Raw genomic sequence first — 26,350 nt, forward strand, 5'->3', positions numbered from 1 at the left:
ATATTTGTACCTTGTCAGCTCGGGGATTCCATCCAGCAACCTTTCGGTTACTAGTCCAACGCTCTAACCACTAGGCTACCTGCCTCCCCCCTCTAACCACTAGACTACCTGCCTCCTCTAACCACTAGGCTACCTGCCTCCTCTAACCACTAGGCTACCTGCCTCCTCTAACCACTAGGCTACCTGCCTCCTCTAACCACTAGGCTACCTGCCTCCTCTAACCACTAGGCTACCTGCCTCCTCTAACCACTAGGCTACCTGCCTCCTCTAACCACTAGGCTACCTGCGTCCTCTAACCACTAGGCTACCTGCCTCCTCTAACCACTAGGCTACCTGCCTCCTCTAACCACTAGGCTACCTGCCTCCTCTAACCACTAGGCTACCTGCCTCCTCTAACCACTAGGCTACCTGCCTCCTCTAACCACTAGGCTACCTGCTTCCTCTAACCACTAGGTTACCTGCCTCCTCTAACCACTAGGCTACCTGCCTCCTCTAACCACTAGGCTACCTGCCTCCTCTAACCACTAGGCTACCTGCCTCCTCTAACCACTAGGCTACCTGCCTCCTCTAACCACTAGGCTACCTGCCTCCTCTAACCACTAGGCTACCTGCCTCCTCTAACCACTAGGCTACCTGCCTCCTCTAACCACTAGGCTACCTGCCTCCTCTAACCACTAGGCTACCTGCCTCCTCTAACCACTAGGCTACCTGCCTCCTTTAACCACTAGGCTACCTGCCTCCTCTAACCACTAGGCTACCTGCCTCCTCTAACCACTAGGCTACCTGCCTCCTCTAACCACTAGGCTACCTGCCTCCTCTAACCACTAGGCTACCTGCCTCCTCTAACCACTAGGCTACCTGCCTCCTCTAACCACTAGGCTACCTGCCTCCTCTAACCACTAGGCTACCTGCCTCTTCTAACCACTAGGCTACCTGCCTCTTCTAACCACTAGGCTACCTGCCTCACCTTATACTGAGTTAATACTTGTTGCCTCACTTGCTAATACCAAGAATCCCTCATGTTTCCTACAGAGTTAATTACCGGTGACCTTTGACATTTGAAGTAACTGTACTCTAGAAGGAGAGTGTGCTGTGGATTGGAGGTATGAATACCTCCTTGAGAGAGAGAGAGAGAGAGAGAGAGAGAGAGAGAGAGAGAGAGAGAGAGAGAGAGAGAGAGAGAGAGAGAGAGAGAGAGAGAGAGAGAGAGAGAGAGAGGATATTGAGGGAGAGAGAGAGAGAGAGAGAGAGAGAGAGAGAGAGAGAGGATAGAGAGAGAGAGAGAGAGAGAGAGAGAGAGAGAGAGAGAGAGAGAGAGAGAGAGAGAGAGAGAGAGAGAGAGAGAGAGAGAGAGAGAGACTGTAGGCCTTCAGTCAAGGCAGCCATCATAAAGGGAGCTGGTTGCCTGGTTACTACTGTAACTAGGCATGTATGGAGGCCAGCCTAGAGAATCTGGCACAATCTCAATGTTTGAGTACCAAATGGAGCCCTATTCCCTATATAGTGCACTACTTTAGACTAGAACCCTATAACAGGGACAGGGTGCCATTTGGTCACACAACAACAGGCAGTCAGAATGCTTTGGGGCATTCTCTTCCTCCCCCCCAAGCGGAATAGAATAGAACATACATCAGAGATGAAATGACCGCTTCTTGAAGCCTGGGTGGCGATGTCACAATGTGGGATTTTAGAGGTGGTAGTGAAGGTGGAATTGTACATTGTCCACAAGTTATTGACATGTACACAAGACATGAACATGAAGACATATGTCTACGTGAGTTTATGATGCAGGAGGCCACAAGAGAGACACACCATTCTGCTTTGTAGCCAGCTTAAAAAAAAACTGAAGGAAAGGACGGGGAATATAAGTTCACATCCTGCTCTCCGAGGATGTGAGAAAGTGGGGTCTACCGGTGTGGGGGTCTACCGGTGTGGGGGGCTACCGGTGTGGGGGGCTACCGTTGTGGGGGTCTACCGGTGTGGGGGTCTACCGGTGTGGGGGGCTACCGGTGTGGGGGTCTACCGGTGTGGGGGTCTACCGGTGTGGGGGACTACCGGTGTGGGGGCTACCGGTGTGGGGGTCTACCGGTGTGGGGGTCTACCGGTGTGGGGGACTACCGGTGTGGGGGTCTACCGGTGTGGGGGACTACCGGTGTGGGGGTCTACCGGTGTGGGGGACTACCGGTGTGGGGGCCTACCGGTGTGGGGGTCTACCGGTGTGGGGGTCTACCGGTGTGGGGGTCTACCGGTGTGGGGGTCTATCGATGTGGGGGTCTACCGGTGTGGGGGTCTACCGGTGTGGGGCGTACCGGTGTGTGGGCCTATCGGCTTGGGGCCTACCGGTGTGTGGGGCGTACCGGTGTGTGGCCTACCGGTGTGGGGGTCTACCAATGTGGGGGTCTACCGATGTGGGGGCCTATCGGTGTGGGGCGTACCGGTGTGTGGGCCTATCGGCTTGGGGCCTACCGGTGTGTGGGGCGTACCGGTGTGTGGTCTACCGGTGTGGGGCGTACCAGTGCGTGTGACCCACCTATCAACCCTGTAGCAGGATCAGCTCTGGGAGTGTCACTAGGGGTCATCAGGATATGGGCTGTGCCAGTAGAGATGTAGCTCTAGATTATGGAGGATATAAAGGTCACTGTGGACCAACCCCAGGACAATCCCTTTAAGATGAAGTCACTGTGGACCAACCCCAGGACAATCCCTTTAAGATGAAGTCACTGTGGACCAACCCCAGGACAATCCCTTTAAGATGAAGTCACTGTGGACCAACCCCAAGTCAATCCCTTTAAAATGAAGTCACAACACTGGTCATGTGGGGACAGGACAGACATCTCACTTGTCCCCACTTACCAGTGACATCCATTCTGACCTTTTACCTGGGTTGACAATCAGTATTAGTGATGCTCCTCTGATGACTTGACTGGTGTGTGGCTGAGTGAATTAGTATTCACGGTCACAATTAAAAGACGACGGAGACGGAATTAGGCGAAGCTTTTCTTCCTTTGTATCAAGGGCTGTTAAACTTCATTCCATGAATGGCTTCGTCTCCGCTGGTTTTTGGTTTTTCCTTTCAATTAAGACCTCGACAACCAGGGATTTCCTTGCTAAAGTACAAGGGGAGGAGTGAAAACCAGCAGACATTCGACCCTCCGTGTGTAACGGCTGTTGGAAGGAGAGGACCAAGGTGCAGCGTGGTACGTGTCCATATTTATTAAATTGACACTGAAATAACAAAAATAACAAAGAATAACGACCGAAACAGTTCTGGCTGGTGCAGACACACAACAGGAAACAACTACCCACAAACACAGGTGGGAACAGGCGACCTAAGTATGGTTCTCAATCAAAGACAACGATTGACAGCTGCCTCTGATTGGGAACCATACCAGGCCAAACACATAGAAAAGGACAACATAGAACAAAACATAGAATGCCCACCCCAACTAAGGTCAGGGCGTGACACCGTGGAATGAGTTTGACGTGTGCTTTGCTTGGTGGAATGTGAGGGCCAGACAAGACTGCTGAGGTTGCCTTTGTGGATTGAGGCAGAGAGAGGGAGAACACACACAGACACACAGACACACAGACACACAGACACACAGACACACAGACGCAAACACACAGACACACACACACACACACGCACGCAAACACCCACACACAGAGAAGCGATTGATTGTCTGTCTGGCTGACTCTGGCTGGTATGAGCATGCGGACCCCCCACAGAGTGAGACTGGAGGGGATCTCCTCTTTCATGCTGAGCGTACCCTGAATATCCATAATGTCTCATTCCTATTCATGTGAGTGAGATTGGGAATAGAGGGAAAACACAACAAAAGCCAAACTATATTTACTCAGTCTCAGAATTCATCTCTGTCTGCCTCCTTGCTTCTGATTCAAATCACAGTAACAGACACTGGGTTTTGAGGTAAAATAGAAGGCTCTGCTCACAGTAACAGACACTGGTTTCTGAGGTAAAACAGAAGGCTCTGCTCACAGTAACAGACACTGGGTTTCTGAGGTAAAACAGAAGGCTCTGCTCACAGTAACAGACACTGGGTTTCTGAGGTAAAACAGAAGGCTCTGCTCACAGTAACAGACACTGGGTTTCTGAGGTAAAACAGATTGCTCTGCTCACAGTAACAGACACTGGGTTTCTGAGGTAAAACAGAAGGCTCTGCTCACAGTAACAGACACTGGGTTTCTGAGGTAAAACAGATGGCTCTGCTCACAGTAACAGACACTGGGTTTCTGAGGTAAAACAGATGGCTCTGCTCACAGTAACAGACACTGGGTTCTGAGGTAAAATAGAAGGCTCTGCTCACAGTAACAGACACTGGGTTTCTGAGGTAAAACAGAAGGCTCTGCTCACAGTAACAGACACTGGGTTTCTGAGGTAAAACAGATTGCTCTGCTCACAGTAACAGACACTGGGTTTCTAAGGTAAAACAGAAGGCTCTGCTCACAGTAACAGACACTGGGTTTTGAGGTAAAACAGAAGACTCTGCTCACAGTAACAGACACTGGGTTTCTGAGGTAAAACATTAACAAGTTGGGCAACAAATACACTAAAATCCTCAGACGATGAGTGACATGAAAGACTGCTTCGCATAGAATGTCAGCTTTATCAAGACACTGTGTGACAAGGACAGAGAGAGAGAGAGAGAGAGAGAGAGAGAGAGAGAGAGAGAGAGAGAGAGAGAGAGAGAGAGAGAGAGAGGAGAGAGAGTGAGAGAGCGAGAGAGCACTGATGTATTCCAGAAACTGTCATCGTCTCTCTCTGTGATGTCTAGTGTGCTGACAGTGTCTGAAGCCACTCTCTCTCTCTCTCACACACACACACACACACACACACACACACACACACACACACACACACACACACACACACACACACACACACACACACACACACACACACACACACACACAAAGTCCTCGATTCAATCCGTGTAGCGCAAGTTCAGCATTACAGCGTGATTGGACTGTAAAGGAAATGTTCCCTGCATTCACGTTAAACGCTGCATATGTCGGCTCAAAACGGAAATTAACTTGACATCTCTACAGCAGCAATCTGTACCGGTTCAGAAGCTCCAGATTTAAGAGAGCCCCCAAAATAATCTGATCTTCACAGTAACAACATCTCTTGTTTATAAAGCCTGTGATCATTGTATCACGTTATTCACCAGGAAAGGAGATGCCATCATACAGAATGATGTCACACAGCAAAGAGACTGTGAGACACGCCTCCTGTTCCACATGACCTGCTACCCTCCCCTCGATCTCCCTGGACAGAATGACTATCAGTGTGCGTAACTTCGTGTGTGTGTGTGTGTGTGTGTGTGTGTGTGTGTGTGTGTGTGCATGACTTTGTTTGTGTGTGTGTGTGCGTGACTTCGTGTGTGTGTGCGTGACTTTGTTTGTGTGTGTGTGTGTGCGTGACTTTGTTTGTGTGTGTGTGTGCGTGACTTCGTGTGTGTGTGTGTGTGTGTGTGTGTGTGTGCGTGACTTCGTGTGTGTGTGTGTGTCTGACAGACAGACAGACAGACAGACAGACAGACAGACAGACAGACAGACAGACAGACAGACAGACAGACACAGACAGACAGACAGACAGACAGACAGACAGAGAAGAAAGTGAGAGATAGGAGGCAGAATATGATTAAAATAAAATGTGGAGTGTGTGTGTGTGTAGAGAAACCCTCTCTGTAGAGCTGGTTACCTATCAGTGACACCTGGTTCTTCTTGCTCTATTTATTTCCTACTCTGCACAAACACACACACTTTGTTCCTGATTATTAATGAGACACAAAGACGAAGAGTGACGTGCCACTCTATAAACAGGAAGAGTCTCATAGTGACAGCAGAGTGATCTGTACAGACAGACAGTCTCATAGTGACAGCAGGCTGATCTGTACAGACAGGCAGAGTCTCACAGTGACAGCAGGCTGATCTGTACAGACAGGCAGAGTCTCACAGTGACAGCAGGCTGATCTGCACAGACAGGCAGAGTCTCATAGTGACAGCAGGCTGATCTGTACAGACAGGCAGAGTCTCATAGTGACAGCAGGCTGATCTGTACAAACAGGCAGAGTCTCACAGTGACAGCAGGCTGATCTGTACAGACAGGCAGAGTCTCATAGTGACAGCAGGCTGATCTGTACAGACAGGCAGAGTCTCACAGTGACAGCAGGCTGATCTGTACAGACAGGCAGAGTCTCACAGTGACAGCAGGCTGATCTGTACAGACAGGCAGAGTCTCATAGTGACAGCAGGCTGATCTGTACAGACAGGCAGAGTCTCATAGTGACAGCAGGCTGATCTGTACAGACAGGCAGAGTCTCATAGTGACAGCAGGCTGATCTGTACAGACAGGTAGAGTCTCATAGGGACAGCAGGCTGATCTGTACAGACAGGCAGAGTCTCACAGTGACAGCAGGCTGATCTGTACAGACAGGCAGAGTCTCACAGTGACAGCAGGCTGATCTATACAGACAGGCAGAGTCTCACAGTGACAGCAGGCTGATCTGTACAGACAGGCAGAGTCTCATAGTGACAGCAGGCTGATCTGTACAGACAGGCAGAGTCTCATAGTGACAGCAGGCTGATCTGTACAGACAGGCAGAGTCTCACAGTGACAGCAGGCTGATCTGTACAGACAGGCAGTCTCACAGTGACAGCAGGCTGATCTGTACAGACAGGCAGAGTCTCACAGTGACAGCAGGCTGATCTGTACAGACAGGCAGAGTCTCACAGTGACAGCAGGCTGATCTGTACAGACAGGCAGAGTCTCACAGTGAACAGTACTGTTTGTGGAGAGATTAGGTTGGGAAAACAAAACCACTCAGATTTCCATATCGTCAGGATCCGTCTCTTGATTTTGCTCACAAACAGAAAGACAGACAGACGGAGGGACGAACAGACAGCGTTCTCTTACCATTTGAGCTTCGCAGTATGAAGTAAATAATTGTTAAATTAACTGCTATTCAAACACCTACGGCTAAGCTGTTCCTTCTGGTTCCCGAGCCATCACAGTAAAAACCTCCTCCTCTGGTAAGGGCCAGGGCCAATTAGCCACTATAATGATTACAAAGGAACCGATCACTTCTCCTGAACACTTTCCATTCAACACCAGACCTTGGACGTGTCTCAAATGGCAGCCTATTTCCTACATAGTGCACTATATTTGACCAGGGCTCATAGGCGCTCCGGTCTAAAGTAGTGCACCCTGTAGGGAATAGGGTGGCGTTTGAGACGCACACCGTCTCTATAGCGATGGCAGCACTGTAGAGAAATGTTTCAGGAAATGTAGCTGCCCGGGTGCTGAAAACTCTGGGTGTCGGAGTGTGAAGGAAAAGCGCAGGAGCAGCAGGTGCAAATACAAATGTTCTTCAATGAACACGGAACAAACTAGGCCACCCTACTAACACACCGGGAGTACACTATAAACTACCCCAGACACAGGGGGAAAATAAACACAGTCCAGAATAACGTGAAGCAAAAAACCAACACCACACTTACATACAAACAATCCGGCTGACTAAATAAGCCCAACTAATTACACCCTCATACAAAACAGGTGAACCCAATAACCACATAGGGAGGGGGAGAAAAGGATCAGTGGCAGCTAATAGGCCGGTGACGACGACCGCCGAACGCCACCCGAACGGGAAGGAGAGCCTGCCTCGGTCAAAGTCGAGACACATATTAGTTTTCTCAAAAGCATTTTGCCCGTTCTATCACCACGATCCCATTTCTATTGTTTTTTCAAACCTAGAAAGTCTTAACGGTGAAACTGCCGTGTCCGTTTGAAATTACAACAACCAAAAAAAGTTACTGCACAAAACAAACACAGTTTTTTCCCCCCTCTGACTTTATTGCTCGTGTAACAGCAGCATACAGTGGCTTCTGAAAGTATTCAGACCCCTTGACTTTTTCCACATTTTGAAACGTTACAGCCTTATTCTAAAAGGGATTAAACATGTCTTCTCATCAATTTACACACACAATACTTCATAATGACAAAACTAAAACAGGTTTTAGACATTTTTTGTAAATGTATTAAAAATAAGAAACATAAATAGCTTATTTGCATAAGTATTCAGACCCTTTGCTATGAGACTCTACATTTATTTCAGGTGCATCCTGTTTCCATTAACTTTTGACAAGGCACACCTGTTAATTGAAATGCATTCCAGGTGACTACCTCATGAAGCTGGTTGAGAGAATGCCAAGAATGTGCAAAGCTGTCATCAAGCCAAAGGGTGGCTACTTTGAAGAATTTTAAATATAAAATATATTTAGATTTGTTTAACACTTGTTTGGTTACTACATGATTCCATATGTGTTATTTCATAGTTGTGATGTCGTCACTATTATTGTACAATGTAGAAAAAAAGAAAATTAATCGGTGTGTCCAAACTTTTGACTGGTACTGCATATATATATATATAAATATATATATATATACACTGCTAAAAAAAATAAAGGGAACACTAAAATAACACATCCTAGATCTGAATGAATGAACTATTCTTATTAAATACTTTTTTCTTTACATAGTTGAATGTGCTGACAACAAAATCACACACAAATTATCAATGGAAATCAAATTTATCAACCCATGGAGGTCTGAATTTGGAGTCACACTCAAAATGAAAGTGGAAAACCACACTACAGGCTGATCCAACTTTGATGTAATGATCTTAAAACAAGTCAAAATGAGGCTCAGTAGTGTGTGTGGCCTCCACGTGCCTGTATGACCTCCCTACAACGCCTGGGCATGCTCCTGATGAGGTGGCGGATGGTCTCCTGAGGGATCTCCTCCCAGACCTGGACTAAAGCATCCGCCAACTCCTGGACAGTCTGTGGTGCAACGTGGCGTTGGTGGGTGGAGCGAGACATGATGTCCCAGATGTGCTCAATTGGATTCAGGTCTGGGGAACGGGCAGACCAGTCCATAGCATCAATGCCTTCCTCTTGCAGGAACTGCTGACACACTCCAGCCACATGAGGTCTAGCATTGTCTTGCATTAGGAGGAACCCAGGGCCAACCGCACCAGCATATGTTCTCACAAGGGGTCTGAGGATCTCATCTCAGTAACTAATGGCAGTCAGGCTACCTCTGGCGAGCCCATGGTGGGCTGTGCGGCCCCCCAAAGAAATGCCACCCCACACCATGACTGACCCACCACCAAACCGGTCATGCTGGAGGATGTTGCAGGCAGCAGAACGTTCTCCACGGCGTCTCCAGACTGTCACATGTGCTCAGTGTGAACCTGCTTTCATCTGTGAAGAGCACAGGGCGCCATTGCCGAATTTGCCAATCTTGGTGTTCTCTGGCAAATGCCAAACGTCCTGCACGGTGTTGGGCTGTAAGCACAACCCCCACCTGTGGACGTTGGGCCCTCATACCACCATCATGGAGTCTGTTTCTGACCGTTTGAGCAGACACATGCACATTTGTGGCCTGCTGGAGGTCATTTTGCAGGGCTCTGGCAGTGCTCCTCCTGCTCCTTCTTGCACAAAGGCGGAGGTAGCGGTCCTGCTGCTGGGTTGTTGCCCTCCTACGGCCTCCTCCACGTCTCCTGATGTACTGGCCTGTCTCCTGGTAGCGCCTCCATGCTCTGGACACTACGCTGACAGACACAGCAAACCTTCTTGCCACAGCTCGCATTGATGTGCCATCCTGGATGAGCTGCACTACCTGAGCCACTTGTGTCGGTTGTAGACTCCGTCTCATGCTACCACTAGAGTGAAAGCACCGCCAGCATTCAAACATGACCAAAACATCAGCCAGGAAGCACAGGAACTGAGAAGTGGTCTGTGGTCACCACCTGCAGAACCACTCCTTTATTGGGGGTGTCTTGCTAATTGCCTATAATTTCCACCTGTTGTCTATTCCATTTGCACAACAGCACGTGAAATTTATTGTCAATCAGTGTTGCTTCCTAAGTGGACAGTTTGATTTCACAGAAGTGTGATTGACTTGGAGTTACATTGTGTTGTTTAAGTGTTCCCTTTATTTTTTTGAGTAGTGTATATATATATATATTTATTTTGTATTGACCCAGTTCTGGATCCGAACCACGGTCCGCCGTTGAGTATGTGGGCTCTACAACATCCCTACCTCACACAGGAAGTGGCACAGGTCCTAATCCAGGCACTTGTCCTCTTCCGTCTGGACTACTGCAACTCTCTGTTGGCTGTTGGCTTGTGCCATCAAACCCCTGCAACTTATCCAGAACGCTGCAGCCCGCCTGTTATTCAACTTTCCCAAATTCTCCCATGTCCCCCCACTCCTCCGCACACTCCGCTGGCTTCCAGTCGAAGCTCGCATCCACGACAAGACCATGATACTTGCCTAAGGAGCAGCAAGAGGAACTGCCCCTCCCTACCTTCAGGCTACACTCCACACTACTGTCACGTTCTGACCTTAGTTCCTTTGTTATGTCTTTATTTTAGTTTGGTCAGGGCGTGAGTTGGGGTGGCCGCCTGAGCCGCGCTGCGCCTACACTCCAACCCCTACACTCCAACCCCTACACTCCAACCCTACACTCCAAGCCCTACACTCCAAGCCCTACACTCCAAGCCCTACACTCCAAGCCCTACACTCCAAGCCCTACACTCCAAATCTACACTCCAACCCTTTTTCATTTGTTTTGCCTTCTATAAAACCCAATTCATGGCACTCGGGACTGGCTAGGTGTTTCAGAGAGACTGCAGTGGTTTCAACACGAACACACACACACACACACACACACACACACACACACACACACACACACACACACACACACACACACACACACACACACACACACACACACACACACACACACACACACACACCCCTACACTCCAAGCTCTACACTCCAAGCCCTACACTCCAACCCTACACTCCAAGCCCTACACTCCAACCCTACACTCCAACCCACACTCCAACCCTACACTCCAAGCCCTACACTCCAAGCCCTACACTCCAAGCCATACACTCCAACCCTACACTCCCGACCCACACTCCAACCCTAGTCTCCAAGCCCTACACTCCAAGCCCTACACTCCAAACCCTACACTCCAACCCCTACACTCCAAACCCTACACTCCAACCCCTACACTCCAACCCCTACACTCCAACCCCTACACTCCAGCCACTACACTCCAACCCCTACACTCCAACCCTACACTCCAAGCCCTACACTCCAACCCTACACTCCAAGCCCTACACTCCAAGCCCTACACTCCAAGCCCTACACTCCAAGCCCTACACGCCAACCCCTACACGCCAACCCCTACACTCCAACCCCTACACTCCAAGCCCTACACTCCAACCCTACACTCCAAGCCCTACAGTCCAACCCTACACTCCAAGCCCTACACTCCAACCCTACACTCCAACCCACACTCCAAATCCTACACTCCAAGCCCTACACTCCAACCCTACACTCCAACCCTACACTCCAACCCCTACACTCCCAACCCTACACTCCAAGCCCTACACTCCAACCCTACACTCCAACCCCTACACTCCAAACCCTACACTCCAACCCTACACTCCAAGCCCTACACTCCAAACCCTACACTCCAAACCCTACACTCCAACCCCTACACTCCAACCCCTACACTCCAACCCCTACACTCCAAACCCTACACTCCAACCCCTACACTCCAACCCCTACACTCCAACCCCTACACTCCAACCCCTACACTCCAAACCCTACACTCCAAACCCTACACTCCAAACCCTACACTCCAACCCTACACTCTAACCCCTACACTCCAACCCCTACACTCCAACCCCTACACTCCAACCAGAGTACTCCGTTCTGCCACCTCTCCCTTGACTCACCCACCCCCCTACTAGCACCGACTTTGCTGGTAGCTACTTTATTGAGGAAAAATGTACTTACTATGGCAGACATCCTGAGTGGCGCCGCGGTCTAAGGCACAGCATCGCAGGGTTGGAGGCGTCACTACAGACCCGGGTTTGATCCCAGGCTGTACCACAACCAGCCGTGATCGGGAGTCCCATAGGGCAGAGCACAATTGGCCCGGGTTAGGGGAGGGTTTGGCCGGGGTAGGCCGTCATTGTAAATAAGAATTTATTCTTAACTGACTTGCCTAGTTAAATAAAAGTTTAAAAAATAAATACAAATATGTGGTTGTCCCATCTAGTTATCTCAGTTAGCTGCACTAACTGTAAGCCGCTCTGAATAAGAGCGTCTGCTAAATGACTCGTATTTAAAATGGTTATTTTGACTTCCCCACAGTTATAAACAGGAAGAGGAAGTGTAAACTCTAACATATCCTATTAACTAGAAAGGTAACTCCAAACACAACTGTTTAACCGGATAAGAGTCTAAGCCCTGTCTAACCTGGGGTAAGGGGTGGGGTACTACTACGCTATATGGAATTGTCATATGGGGTAGGGTACTACTAAGCTATATGGAATTGTCATATCAAGGATCATTTTGCTATTTGATTTTGAATTTTAAGACCCCTTGAAGTATTCCCCCCAAAAATATTTAAAAAAATATTTGATGAAAAATAATTTTGGGCCTTACTACTATTCGCCCATACAAACACATTGAATAACAGATTCACTACATGGAACAACAGATAGTCCCCTAATATATCAAAAGGAAGTTTGTTCTGAAGTGTCTGTCCTACAGTATATCTGAGAGGTATAAGAAAGATCAGAAGAAAAAAAATATTTTGTTTTTTTAACATGTATTTCATACCTTGTTTTTGTCACTAAACAGCCTCCATACACTTCCATTAATTTTTTCAACTGGTACCGGGGGACCTTCTGACGAGTCTTGTGAGGCCTGTGGATGACCTAGAGCCAAACAACCAACATGTACGTGTTCCTGGGAGTCTCGCCTTTCCACAGAGGGGTATCATATTGGTGTGTAGCCATAACTTTACGGACGCTACAGACAGAAGTTGGTAGATCGGCTGTATCGACATCAGACGAATCCCAAGACGCTTGTGGGAGTCATAGACCAAGACGGGGAACACCATCGTGTTTGTGAGCGTCTCATCTTTCCATAGAGGGGTTTGTAGGCCAAACCATTCGTACGCTACAGACGATTTTGTGAGAAGACCAATTTTCAGGATGTCTCAAGGTCTGACAAGGTCTGTCTCTAGCTCTGTCGTCTTTCAGCACCGATTGGAAAGTGTGACATCGGCGGATGCGGTGGTTTGAGACACATTCAGTGCAAAAACCAGATCTCTACCTTATTAAACTGACACATTTTTATGGGGATTTAAAAAAAAATGTTAATTTGATTTCCATGCAACGTCGACCTTAAGAGATTTTATTAAACAAAGGTTAGCCATTTGTTGGCAAAAATGTATGTCCAAATCAAGAAAGCTTATCAGTGGCCCTAACCAATAGCCCTTACCAGTAGCCCTTACCAGTAGCCCTTACCAGTAACCAGCAGCACTTGTCATGACTGGTACTCGTGGGTGCTTTTTCAAAGCAGATACTCCCACTCTCTAATGTGTGTAATTATCTCTAATGAGTGTAATTATCTCTAATGAGTGAAATTATCTCTGATGGGTGTAATTATCTCTAATGGGTGTAATTATCTATAATGAGTGTAATTATCTCTAATGAGTGAAATTATCTCTGATGGGTGTAATTATCTCGAATGAGTGTAATTATCTCCAATGGGTGTAATTATCTCTAATGAGTGTAATTATCTCTAATGAGTGAAATTATCTCTGATGGGTGTAATTATCTCTAATGAGTGTAATTATCTCCAATGGGTGTAATTATCTCTAATGAGTGTTAGTATTGATGATCTCTAATGAGTGTGCTTATCTCTAATGAGTGTAATTATCTTAAATGGGTGTAATTATCTCTAATTCATGTGATTACCTCTAATGAGTGTCATTATCTCTAATTAGTGTAATTATTTCTAATGAGTGTAATTTGCTCTATATTTGCAGTTGAGAAATAAACTTGACATCATTAGAAACAATATATTTTTCGTAGGTAATTCAAAATGAGTTCATTCTGTTTTTACGAACAACATTCATAAAAAATTGAAATGGCTAAATTCAAGCTCTGTGGAACCCGAGGAGGGCTGCGGACCCCAGTTTAAATATCTCTGCTCTGAACTGATCAGCGTGTTTGTTTGTTTGTATTTGTTCTGTGGAAGCCAGCGTGCTAGTTGCTAATTCTGCTAGCGATACACCTTGTTCTGTGGCTGAGAAGCCAGCGTGCTAGTTGCTAATTCTGCTAGCGATACACCTTGTTCTGTGGCTGAGAAGCCAGCGTGCTAGTTGTTAATTGTGCTAGCGATACACCTTGTTCTGTGGCTGAGAAGCCAGCATGCTAGTTGTTAATTGTGCTAGCGATACACCTTGTTCTGTGGCTAAGAAGCCAGCATGCTAGTTGCTAATTGTGCTAGCGATACACCTCCTTGTTCTGTGGCTGAGAAGCCAGCGTGCTAGTTGCTAATTGTGCTAGCGATACACCTCCTTGTTCTGTGGCTGAGAAGCCAGCATGCTAGTTGTTAATTGTGCTAGCGATACACCTCCTTATTCTGTGGCTGAGAAGCCAGCATGCTAGTTGCTAATTCTGCTAGCGATACACCTTGTTCTGTGGCTGAGAAACCAGCATGCTAGTTGCTAATAGTGCTAGCGATACACCTCCTTGTTCTGTGGCTGAGAAGCCAGCGTGCTAGTTGCTAATTGTGCTAGCGATACACCTCCTTGTTCTGTGGCTGAGAAGCCAGCATGCTAGTTGCTAATTGTGCTAGCGATACACCTTGTTCTGTGGCTGAGAAGCCAACATGCTAGTTGCTAATTGTGCTAGCGATACACCTTGTTCTGTGGCTGAGAAGCCAGCATGCTAGTTGCTAATTGTGCTAGCGATACACCTCCTTGTTCTGTGGCTGAGAAGCCAGCATGCTAGTTGCTAATTGTGCTAGCGATACACTTTGTTCTGTGGCTGAGAAGCCAGCGTGCTAGTTGCTAATTGTGCTAGCGATACACCTTGTTCTGTGGCTGAGAAGCCAGTGTGCTAGTTGCTAATTGTGCTAGCGATACACCTTGTTCTGTGGCTGAGAAGCCAGCGTGCTAGTTGCTAATAGTGCTAGCGATACACCTCCTTGTTCTGTGGCTGAGAAGCCAGCGTGCTAGTTGCTAATTGTGCTAGCGATACACCTTGTTCTGTGGCTGAGAAGCCAACATGCTAGTTGCTAATTGTGCTAGCGATACACCTCCTTGTTCTGTGGCTGAGAAGCCAGCATGCTAGCTGCTAATTGTGCTAGCGAAACAGCTCCTTGTTCTGTGGCTGAGAAGCCAGCATGCTAGTTGCTAATTGTGCTAGCGATACACTTTGTTCTGTGGAAGCCAGCGTGCTAGTTGCTAATTGTGCTAGCAATACACCTCCTTGTGAGTTCTGAATTCCTGACATGCTCGTCTGTCTGTCTTTTCAAATCGCCCCACATGAAACCTGTTCAATACAGATTTCATAGGGATTAATTTGTACCTTTTTCATTTGTTTTGCCTTCTATAAAACCCAATTCATGGCACTCGGGACTGGCTAGGTGTTTCAGAGAGACTGCAGTGGTTTCAACACGAACACACACACACACACACACACACACACACACACACACACACACACACACACACACACACACACACAGCAGCGGTTTAAATATTTCATGGTTTGTGATTGTGAATTCTATGGATGTGTCAATGTTTCACCCAAAGGAAGAGTGTCTGCAAATAGGACTGTTTTTCAAATGCCAGAGAATATTTTCAGCAATGTCACGATTGTGTGTGACTGGCTTTGTCTGTGTGTGTGGGTTTGTGTGTGTGTGTGTGTGTGTGTGTGTGTGTGTGTGTGTGTGTGTGTGTGTCTGTGTGTCTGTGTGTCTGTGTGTGTGTGTGTGTGTGTGTGTGTGTGTTTTCATCAACAGTAACGCCCTCTGATCAAGAAGTCCTTAGACACACCTCGTTGAATTTGATGAGAAATAGTAAAGCAGGTGCTGCAGTGTAGTGTACTAAAACAAAATGTCTCTCTCTCACACACACACACACACACACACACACACACACACACACACACACACACACACACACACACACACACACACACACACACACACACACACACACACACACACACACACACACACAGTAAAGAACACTTGTTATAGCTGTTAGGACTCGGGCATCCTGAGAGAGATATTAAGTAACAGACTACACTAGTGAGGGAGGGAGAGAGAGAAGAGACAGAATGAAAGAGAACTAGATAGAGGGAGGGAGAGAGAGAGAGGAGAGAAAGAGAGAAGAGAGAGTTGGCGAGAAAGAGAGAACGAAAGAGAGAGAGAGGGGAGAGAGAAGAGAGAGAGGGAGAGAAAGAGAGAACGAAAGAGAGAGAGAGAGGAGAGATAGAGAGGAGAGATAGAGATAAAGAGAGAGGGAGGTAGGGAGAGAGAGAAGAGAAAGAATGAAAGAGAGAAAGATAACTAGATAGAGGGAGGGAGAAAGAGAGAGGAGAGAAAGAGAGAAGAGAGAGAGTGGGGAGAGAGAAGAGAGAGAGGAGAGAAAGAGAGAATAGAGAGGGGAAGAGAAAGAGAATGAAAGAGAGAGAAAGAAGGAGACTGGGTCCTGGTTATTACAGCACTACTATGGGTCCTGGTCATTACAGCACTACTATGGGTCCTGGTCATTACAGCACTACTATGGGTCCTGGTCACTACAGCACTACTATGGGTCCTGGTCACTACAGCACTACTATGGGTCCTGGTCACTACAGCACTACTATGGGTCCTGGTCACTACAGCACTACTATGGGTCCTGGTCACTACAGCACTACTATGGGTCCTGGTCACTACAGCACTACTATGGGTCCTGGTCACTACAGCACTACTATGGGTCCTGGTCATTACAGCACTACTATGGGTCCTGGTCACTACAGCACTACTATGGGTCCTGGTCACTACAGCACTACTATGGGTCCTGGTCACTACAGCACTACTATGGGTCCTGGTCATTACAGCACTACTATGGGTCCTGGTCATTACAGCACTACTATGGGTCCATTACAGCACTACTATGGGTCCTGGTCATTACAGCACTACTATGGGTCCATTACAGCACTACTATGGGTCCTGGTCACTACAGCACTACTATGGGTCCTGGTCATTATAGCACTACTATGGGTCCTGGTCATTACAGCACTACTATGGGTCCTGGTCATTACAGCACTACTATGGGTCCTGGTCACTACAGCACTACTATGGGTCCTGGTCATTACAGCACTACTATGGGTCCTGGTCACTACAGCACTACTATGGGTCCTGGTCATTACAGCACTACTATGGGTCCTGGTCACTACAGCACTACTATGGGTCCTGGTCACTACAGCACTACTATGGGTCCTGGTCACTACAGCACTACTATGGGTCCTGGTCACTACAGCACTACTATGGGTCCTGGTCACTACAGCACTACTATGGGTCCTGGTCACTACAGCACTACTATGGGTCCTGGTCATTACAGCACTACTACATCATTACTGTGGGTCCTGGTCACTACAGCACTACTATGGGTCCTGGTCACTACAGCACTACTATGGGTCCTGGTCATTACATCACTACTATGGGTCCTGGTCATTACAGCACTACTATGGGTCCTGGTCATTACAGCACTACTATGGGTCCTGGTCACTGCAGCACTACTATGGGTCCTGGTCACTACAGCACTACTATGGGTCCTGGTCATTACAGCACTACTATGGGTCCTGGTCACTACAGCACTACTATGGGTCCTGGTCACTACAGCACTACTATGGGTCCTGGTCATTACAGCACTACTATGGGTCCATTACAGCACTACTATGGGTCCTGGTCATTACAGCACTACTATGGGTCCATTACAGCACTACTATGGGTCCTGGTCATTACAGCACTACTATGGGTCCTGGTCACTACAGCACTACTATGGGTCCTGGTCATTACAGCACTACTATGGGTCCTGGTCACTACAGCACTACTATGGGTCCTGGTCATTACAGCACTACTATAGGTCCTGGTCATTACAGCACTACTATGGGTCCTGGTCATTACAGCACTACTATGGGTCCTGGTCATTATAGCACTACTATGGGTCCTAGTCACTACAGCACTACTATGGGTCCTGGTCACTACAGCACTACTATGGGTCCTGGTCACTACAGCACTACTATGGGTCCTGGTCATTACAGCACTACTTTGGGTCCTGGTCATTACAGCACTACTATGGGTCCTGGTCATTACAGCACTACTATGGGTCCTGGTCACTACAGCACTACTATGGGTCCTGGTCACTACAGCACTACTATGGGTCCTGGTCACTACAGCACTACTATGGGTCCTGGTCACTACATCACTACTATGGGTCGTGGTCATTACAGCACTACTATGGGTCCTGGTCATTACAGCACTACTATGGTCCTGGTCATTACAGCACTACTATGGGTCCTGGTCATTACAGCACTACTATGGGTCCTGGTCACTACAGCACTACTATGGGTCCTGGTCATTACAGCATTACTATGGGTCCTGGTCATTACAGCACTACTATGGGTCCTGGTCATTACAGCACTACTATGGGTCCTGGTCACTACAGCACTACTATGGGTCCTGGTCATTACAGCACTACTATGGGTCCTGGTCACTACAGCACTACTATGGGTCCTGGTCACTACAGCACTACTATGGGTCCTGGTCACTACATCACTACTATGGGTCCTGGTCATTTCAGCACTACTATGGGTCCTGGTCACTATAGCACTACTATGGGTCCTGGTCACTACAGCACTACTATTGGTCCTGGTCACTACAGCACTACTATGGGTCCTGGTCATTACAGCACTACTATGGGTCCTAGTCATTACAGCACTACTATGGGTCCTGGTCACTACATCACTACTATGGGTCCTGGTCATTACAGCACTACTATGGGTCCTGGTCACTACAGCACTACTATGGGTCCTGGTCATTACAGCACTACTATGGGTCCTGGTCATTACAGCACTACTATGGGTCCTAGTCATTACAGCACTACTATGGGTCCTGGCCACTACAGCACTACTATGGGTCCTGGTCATTACTGCACTACTATGGGTCCTGGTTATTACAGCACTACTATGGGTCCTGGTCACTACAGCACTCTACTATGGGTCCTGGTCACTACAGCACTACTATGGGTCCTGGTCATTACAGCACTACTATGGGTCCTGGTCACTACAGCACTGCTATGGGTCCTGGTCACTACAGCACTACTATGGGTCCTAGTCATTACAGCACTACTATGGGTCCTGGTCACTACAGCACTACTATGGGTCCTGGTCACTACATCACTACTATGGGTCCTAGTCATTACAGCACTACTATTGGTCCTGGTCACTACAGCACTACTATGGGTCCTGGTCACTACAGCACTACTATGGGTCCTGGTCATTACGTCACTACTTTGGGTCCTGGTCATTACAGCACTACTATGGGTCCTGATCATTACAGCACTACTATGGGTCCTGGTAACTACAGCACTACTATGGGTCCTGGTCACTACAGCACTACTATGGGTCCTGGTCACTACAGCACTACTATGGGTCCTGGTCACTACATCACTACTATGGGTCCTGGTCATTACAGCACTACTATGGGTCCTGGTCATTACAGCACTATTATGGTCCTGGTCATTACAGCACTACTATGGGTCCTGGTCATTACAGCACTACTATGGGTCCTGGTCACTACAGCACTACTATGGGTCCTGGTCATTACAGCATTACTATGGGTCCTGGTCATTACAGCACTACTATGGGTCCTGGTCATTACAGCACTACTATTGGTCCTGGTCACTACAGCACTACTATGGGTCCTGGTCATTACAGCACTACTATGGGTCCTGGTCATTACAGCACTACTATGGGTCATGGTCACTACAGCACTACTATGGGTCCTGGTCACTACAGCACTACTATGGGTCCTGGTCACTACAGCACTACTATGGGTCCTGGTCACTACATCACTACTATGGGTCCTAGTCATTACAGCACTACTATTGGTCCTGGTCACTACAGCACTACTATGGGTCCTGGTCACTACAGCACTACTATGGGTCCTGGTCATTACGTCACTACTTTGGGTCCTGGTCATTACAGCACTACTATGGGTCCTGGTCATTACAGCACTACTATGGGTCCTGGTCACTACAGCACTACTATGGGTCCTGGTCACTACAGCACTACTATGGGTCCTAGTCATTACAGCACTACTATGGGTCCTGGTCACTACAGCACTACTATGGGTCCTGGTCACTACATCACTACTATGGGTCCTAGTCATTACAGCACTACTATTGGTCCTGGTCACTACAGCACTACTATGGGTCCTGGTCATTACATCACTATGGGTCCTGGTCATCACTATGGGTCCTGGTCATCACTATGGGTCCTGGTAATTACATCACTATGGGTCCTGGTCATTACAGCACTACTATGGGTCCTGGTCACTACAGCACTACTATGGGTCCTGGTCACTACATCACTACTATGGGTCCTGGTCATTACAGCACTACTATGGGTCCTGTACATTACAGCACTACTATGGGTCCTAGTCACTACATCACTACTATGGGTCCTGGTCACTACAGCACTACTATGGGTCCTGGTCATTACAGCACTACTATGGATCCTGGTCACTACAGCACTACTATGGGTCCTGGTCACTACAGCACTACTATGGGTCCTGGTCACTACAGCACTACTATGGGTCCTGGTCATTACAGCACTACTATGAGTCCTGGTCACTACAGCACTACTATGGGTCCTGGTCGCTACAGCACTACTATGGGTCCTGGTCACTACAGCACTACTATGGGTCCTGGTCACTACATCACTACTATGTGTCCTGGTCACTACATCACTACTATGGGTCCTGGTCACTACATCACTACTATGGGTCCTGGTCACTACATCACTACTATGGGTCCTGGTCACTACAGCACTACTATGGGTCCTGGTCACTACATCACTACTATGGGTCCTGGTCATTGCAGCACTACTATGTGTCCTGGTCACTACAGCACTACTATGGGTCCATTACAGCACTACTATGGGTCCTGGTCATTACAGCACTACTATGGGTCCATTACAGCACTACTATGGGTCCTGGTCACTACAGCACTACTATGGGTCCTGGTCATTACAGCACTACTATGGGTCCTGGTTATTACAGCACTACTATGGGTCCTGGTCATTACAGCACTACTATGGGTCCTGGTCACTACAGCACTACTATGGGTCCTGGTCATTACAGCACTACTATGGGTCCTGGTCACTACAGCACTACTATGGGTCGTGGTCATTACAGCACTACTATGGGTCCTGGTCATTACAGCACTCCTATGGGTCCTGTTCACTACAGCACTACTATGGGTCCTGGTCACTACAGCACTACTATGGGTCCTGGTCATTACAGCACTACTATGGGTCCTGGTCACTACAGCACTACTATGGGTCCTGGTCACTACAGGACTACTATGGGTCCTGGTCATTACAGCACTACTATGGGTCCTGGTCATTACAGCACTACTATGGGTCCTGGTCATTACAGCACTACTATGGGTCCTGGTTATTACAGCACTACTATGGGTCCTGGTCACTACAGCACTACTATGGGTCCTGGTCACTACATCACTACTATGGGTCCTGGTCATTACAGCACTACTATGGGTCCTGGTCATTACAGCACTACTATGGGTCCTGGTCATTACAGCACTACTATGGGTCCTGGTCACTACAGCACTACTATGGGTCCTGGTCATTACAGCACTACTATGGGTCCTGGTCACTACAGCACTACTATGGGTCCATTACAGCACTACTATGGGTCCATTACAGCACTACTATGGGTCCTGGTCACTACAGCACCACTATGGGTCCTGGTCACTACAGCACTACTATGGGTCCTGGTCATTACATCACTACTATGGGTCCTGGTCACTACAGCACTACTATGGGTCCTGGTCACTACAGCACTACTATGGGTCCTGGTCACTACAGCACTACTATGGGTCCTGGTCATTACAGCACTACTATGGGTCCTGGTCATTACAGCACTACTATGTGTCCTGGTCATTACAGCACTACTATGGGTCCTGGTCACTACAGCACTACTATGGGTCCTGGTCACTACATCACTACTATGGGTCCTGGTTATTACAGCACTACTATGGGTCCTGGTCATTACAGCACTACTATGGGTCCTGGTCATTACAGCACTACTATGGGTCCTGGTCACTACAGCACTACTATGGGTCCTGGTCATTACAGCACTACTATGGGTCCTGGTCATTACAGCACTACTATGGGTCCTGGTCATTACAGCACTACTATGGGTCCTGGTCATTACAGCACTACTATGGGTCCTGGTCACTACAGCACTACTATGGGTCCTGGTCACTACATCACTACTATGGGTCCTGGTCATTACAGCACTACTATGGGTCCTGGTCATTACAGCACTACTATGGGTCCTGGTCACTACAGCACTACTATGGGTCCTGGTCACTACAGCACTACTATGGGTCCTGGTCACTACATCACTACTATGGGTCCTGGTCATTACAGCACTACTATGGGTCCTGGTCATTACAGCACTACTATGGGTCCTGGTTATTACAGCACTACTATGGGTCCTGGTCACTACAGCACTATTATGGTCCTGGTCATTACAGCACTACTATGGGTCCTGGTCATTACAGCACTACTATGGGTCCTGGTCACTACATCACTACTATGGGTCCTGGTCATTACAGCACTACTATGGGTCCTGGTCATTACAGCACTACTATGGGTCCTGGTCATTACAGCACTACTATGGGTCCTGGTCACTACAGCACTACTATGGGTCCTGGTCATTACAGCACTACTATGGGTCCTGGTCACTACATCACTACTATGGGTCCTGGTCATTACAGCACTACTATGGGTCCTGGTCACTACAGCACTACTATGGGTCCTGGTCATTACAGCACTACTATGGGTCCTGGTCACTACATCACTACTATGGGTCCTGGTCATTACAGCACTACTATGGGTCCTGGTCACTACAGCACTACTATGGGTCCTGGTCACTACAGCACTACTATGGGTCCTGGTTATTACAGCACTACTATGGGTCCTGGTCACTACAGCACTACTATGGGTCCTGGTCATTACAGCACTACTATGGGTCCTGGTCACTACATCACTACTATGGGTCCTGGTCATTACAGCACTACTATGGGTCCTGGTCACTACAGCACTACTATGGGTCCTGGTCATTACAGCACTACTATGGGTCCTGGTCACTACATCACTACTATGGGTCCTGGTCATTACAGCACTACTATGGGTCCTGGTCACTACAGCACTACTATGGGTCCTGGTTATTACATGTCATGCTGAGCACTCGGCCCACCAACCTGTGGAGCTGAAAATGAGAACGCTGTGGGTGTTTGCCATCTTTGCACAGGTGCAGTGTGTGTGTGTGTGTGTGTGTGTGTGTGTGTGTGTGTGTGTGTGTGTGTGTGTGTGTGTGTGTGTGTGTGTGTGTGTGTGTGTGTGTGCGTGTGTGTGTGTCTGTGAGTGCATGTGTGCGTACAAGTGAGAGTGCGTATGTCTGTATGTGTGTGTGTGTGACACACTGACCCAAATATACACACACTTGCAATTCTCACCAAGATAACACTAGTACCCGCTGGCACTCACACACACACACACACACACACACACACACACACACACACACACACACACACACACACACACACACACACACACACACACACACACACACACACACACACACACACACACACACACACACACACACACACACACACACACATCAAAGAATTTATAATACACACTCTCCAGACTACTGCCTTTAAGTCAACCATCTAACCAGGTAGTGAAACAGCCTGACATTACATACAAGTTGGTTCAACAACATGTAATCACCCTGCAGCTACACGGTGGTAGAAGACTGAAATACAAACAGAAAGATAGTATTGGTTTTAGACTTTCTTCTGTGTGTTCACTACAGTACTGTACAGTAAATATACTGTTTAGACTCCACGTCAGAAACTACAGTAAATATACTGTTTAGACTCCACGTCAGAAACTACAGTAAATATACTGTTTAGACTCCACGTCAGAAACTACAGTAAATATACTGTTTAGACTCCACATCAGAAACTACAGTAAATATACTGGTTAGACTCCACATCAGAAACTACAGTAAATATACTGTTTAGACTCCACGTCAGAAACTACAGTAAATATACTGTTTAGACTCCACGTCAGAAACTACAGTAAATATACTGTTTAGACTCCACGTCAGAAACTACAGTAAATATACTGGTTAGACTCCACGTCAGAAACTACAGTACAGCACTGTACAGTAAATATACTGTTTAGACTCCACGTCAGAAACTACAGTAAATATACTGGTTAGACTCCACGTCAGAAACTACAGTAAATATACTGGTTAGACTCCACGTCAGAAACTACAGTAAATATACTGTTTAGACTCCACGTCAGAAACTACAGTACAGCACTGTACAGTAAATATACTGTTTAGACTCCACGTCAGAAACTACAGTAAATATACTGATTAGACTCCACGTCAGAAACTACAGTAAATATACTGTTTAGACTCCACGTCAGAAACTACAGTAAATATACTGGTTAGACTCCACATCAGAAACTACAGTAAATATACTGTTTAGACTCCACGTCAGAAACTACAGTAAATATACTGTTTAGACTCCACGTCAGAAACTACAGTAAATATACTGGTTAGACTCCACATCAGAAACTACAGTAAATATACTGATTAGTTAAACTCCACATCAGAAACTACAGTAAATATACTGATTAGACTCCACATCAGAAACTACAGTAAATATACTGGTTAGACTCCACAGTAAATATACTGATTAGACTCCACATCAGAAACTACAGTAAATATACTGGTTAGACTCCACAGTAAATATACTGGTTAGACTCCACATCAGAAACTACAGTAAATATACTGATTAGACTCCACATCAGAAACTACAGTAAATATACTGGTTAGACTCCACATCAGAAACTACAGTACAGCACTGTACAGTAAATATACTGGTTAGACTCCACATCAGAAACTACAGTAAATATACTGATTAGACTCCACATCAGAAACTACAGTACAGCACTGTACAGTAAATATACTGGTTAGACTCCACATCAGAAACTACAGTAAATATACTGATTAGACTCCACATCAGACACTACAGTACAGTAAATATACTGGTTAGACTCCACATTAGACACCACAGTACAGTAAATATACTGGTTAGACTCCACATCAGATACTACAGTACAGCACTGTACAGTAAATACTGTAAGTTACTGTAAGTAACTGGTCCTGGTCCATATTAGTACACTATAAAGAACATAGGGTGCCATTTAACTACGAGCCACTCTGAAAGAATCACTACAGACAGCAACTGTCAAACTAAAGACAGCATAGCGACTGTCAATCACAATCATGAACAAAGCATCAGCTCCTGTTGCCATAGCGAAATCAGGTGCTGTACGTCTGCCGCACACTAAAGCTCGCCGGTAGAAATCCTCTCTCTGCTTACACAAAGACATGCTAGAAAGCAACCCGTTAAGGGCACTACTTCTCGATCTTACCTGGAACATCCCTGGTGAAGTGCCCTTGTCTGGAAGAGTACATCCCAGCAGCTCAGCCAGAAACTTTGCCATGTAAGAGCTGAGAGAGGAGGGTGGTTGTCCCTGGTCCAGCACAGGAGAACAACACACACACACACACACACACACACACACACACACACACAGGAGCCACACACACACACACACACACAGGAGCCACACACACACACACTGCCAGGTAAGTCCAACTGTCTGTCATCCACAGTAGTGATTCCCTCTGATAACTTCTTCCTGGAGAATATCCTCCTATATCCTCATCATCACCTTTCAGAATCTCTGTATACCTACTCTTCCTGTACAAGCCCTCTGGAAAGCAGACGGAGACAGGATGATGGTGTGTGTGTGTGTGTGTGTGTGTGTGTGTGTGTGTGTGTGTGTGTGTGTGTGTGTGTGTGTGTGTGTGTGTGTGTGTGTGTGTGTGTGTGTGTATATATTTGTGCCAGCTGGAACGCCGGCGGTCGCTGGGTTCAGAGCGGCGGCCGTATAGATGTGAGCCCTGCGTTAGCTCTGCCACCACCCAGTCTCTTTACTACTGAATGAATGGGACTCGATTGTCATAGTACAGAG

At 47.3% G+C, this 26,350-nt stretch overlaps 1 protein-coding gene across 1 annotated transcript in view; it reads right to left on the reverse strand.

The window, feature by feature from the left end:
* Positions 1-25,867, reverse strand: part of rasgef1ba (RasGEF domain family, member 1Ba) — a 159,015-nt gene extending 133,148 nt beyond the window's left edge. Inside the window, exon 1 of the mRNA XM_055887850.1 lies at positions 25,745-25,867. Coding sequence (XP_055743825.1) covers positions 25,745-25,816 — 72 coding nt within the window. The 5' untranslated portion in view covers positions 25,817-25,867. The remainder of the gene's footprint in view (positions 1-25,744) is intronic.
* Positions 25,868-26,350: the final 483 nt, after the last annotated feature.

This window comes from Salvelinus fontinalis, chromosome 28 (assembly GCF_029448725.1).
Source record: "Salvelinus fontinalis isolate EN_2023a chromosome 28, ASM2944872v1, whole genome shotgun sequence".
NCBI classification, from domain to species: Eukaryota; Metazoa; Chordata; class Actinopteri; order Salmoniformes; family Salmonidae; genus Salvelinus; species Salvelinus fontinalis.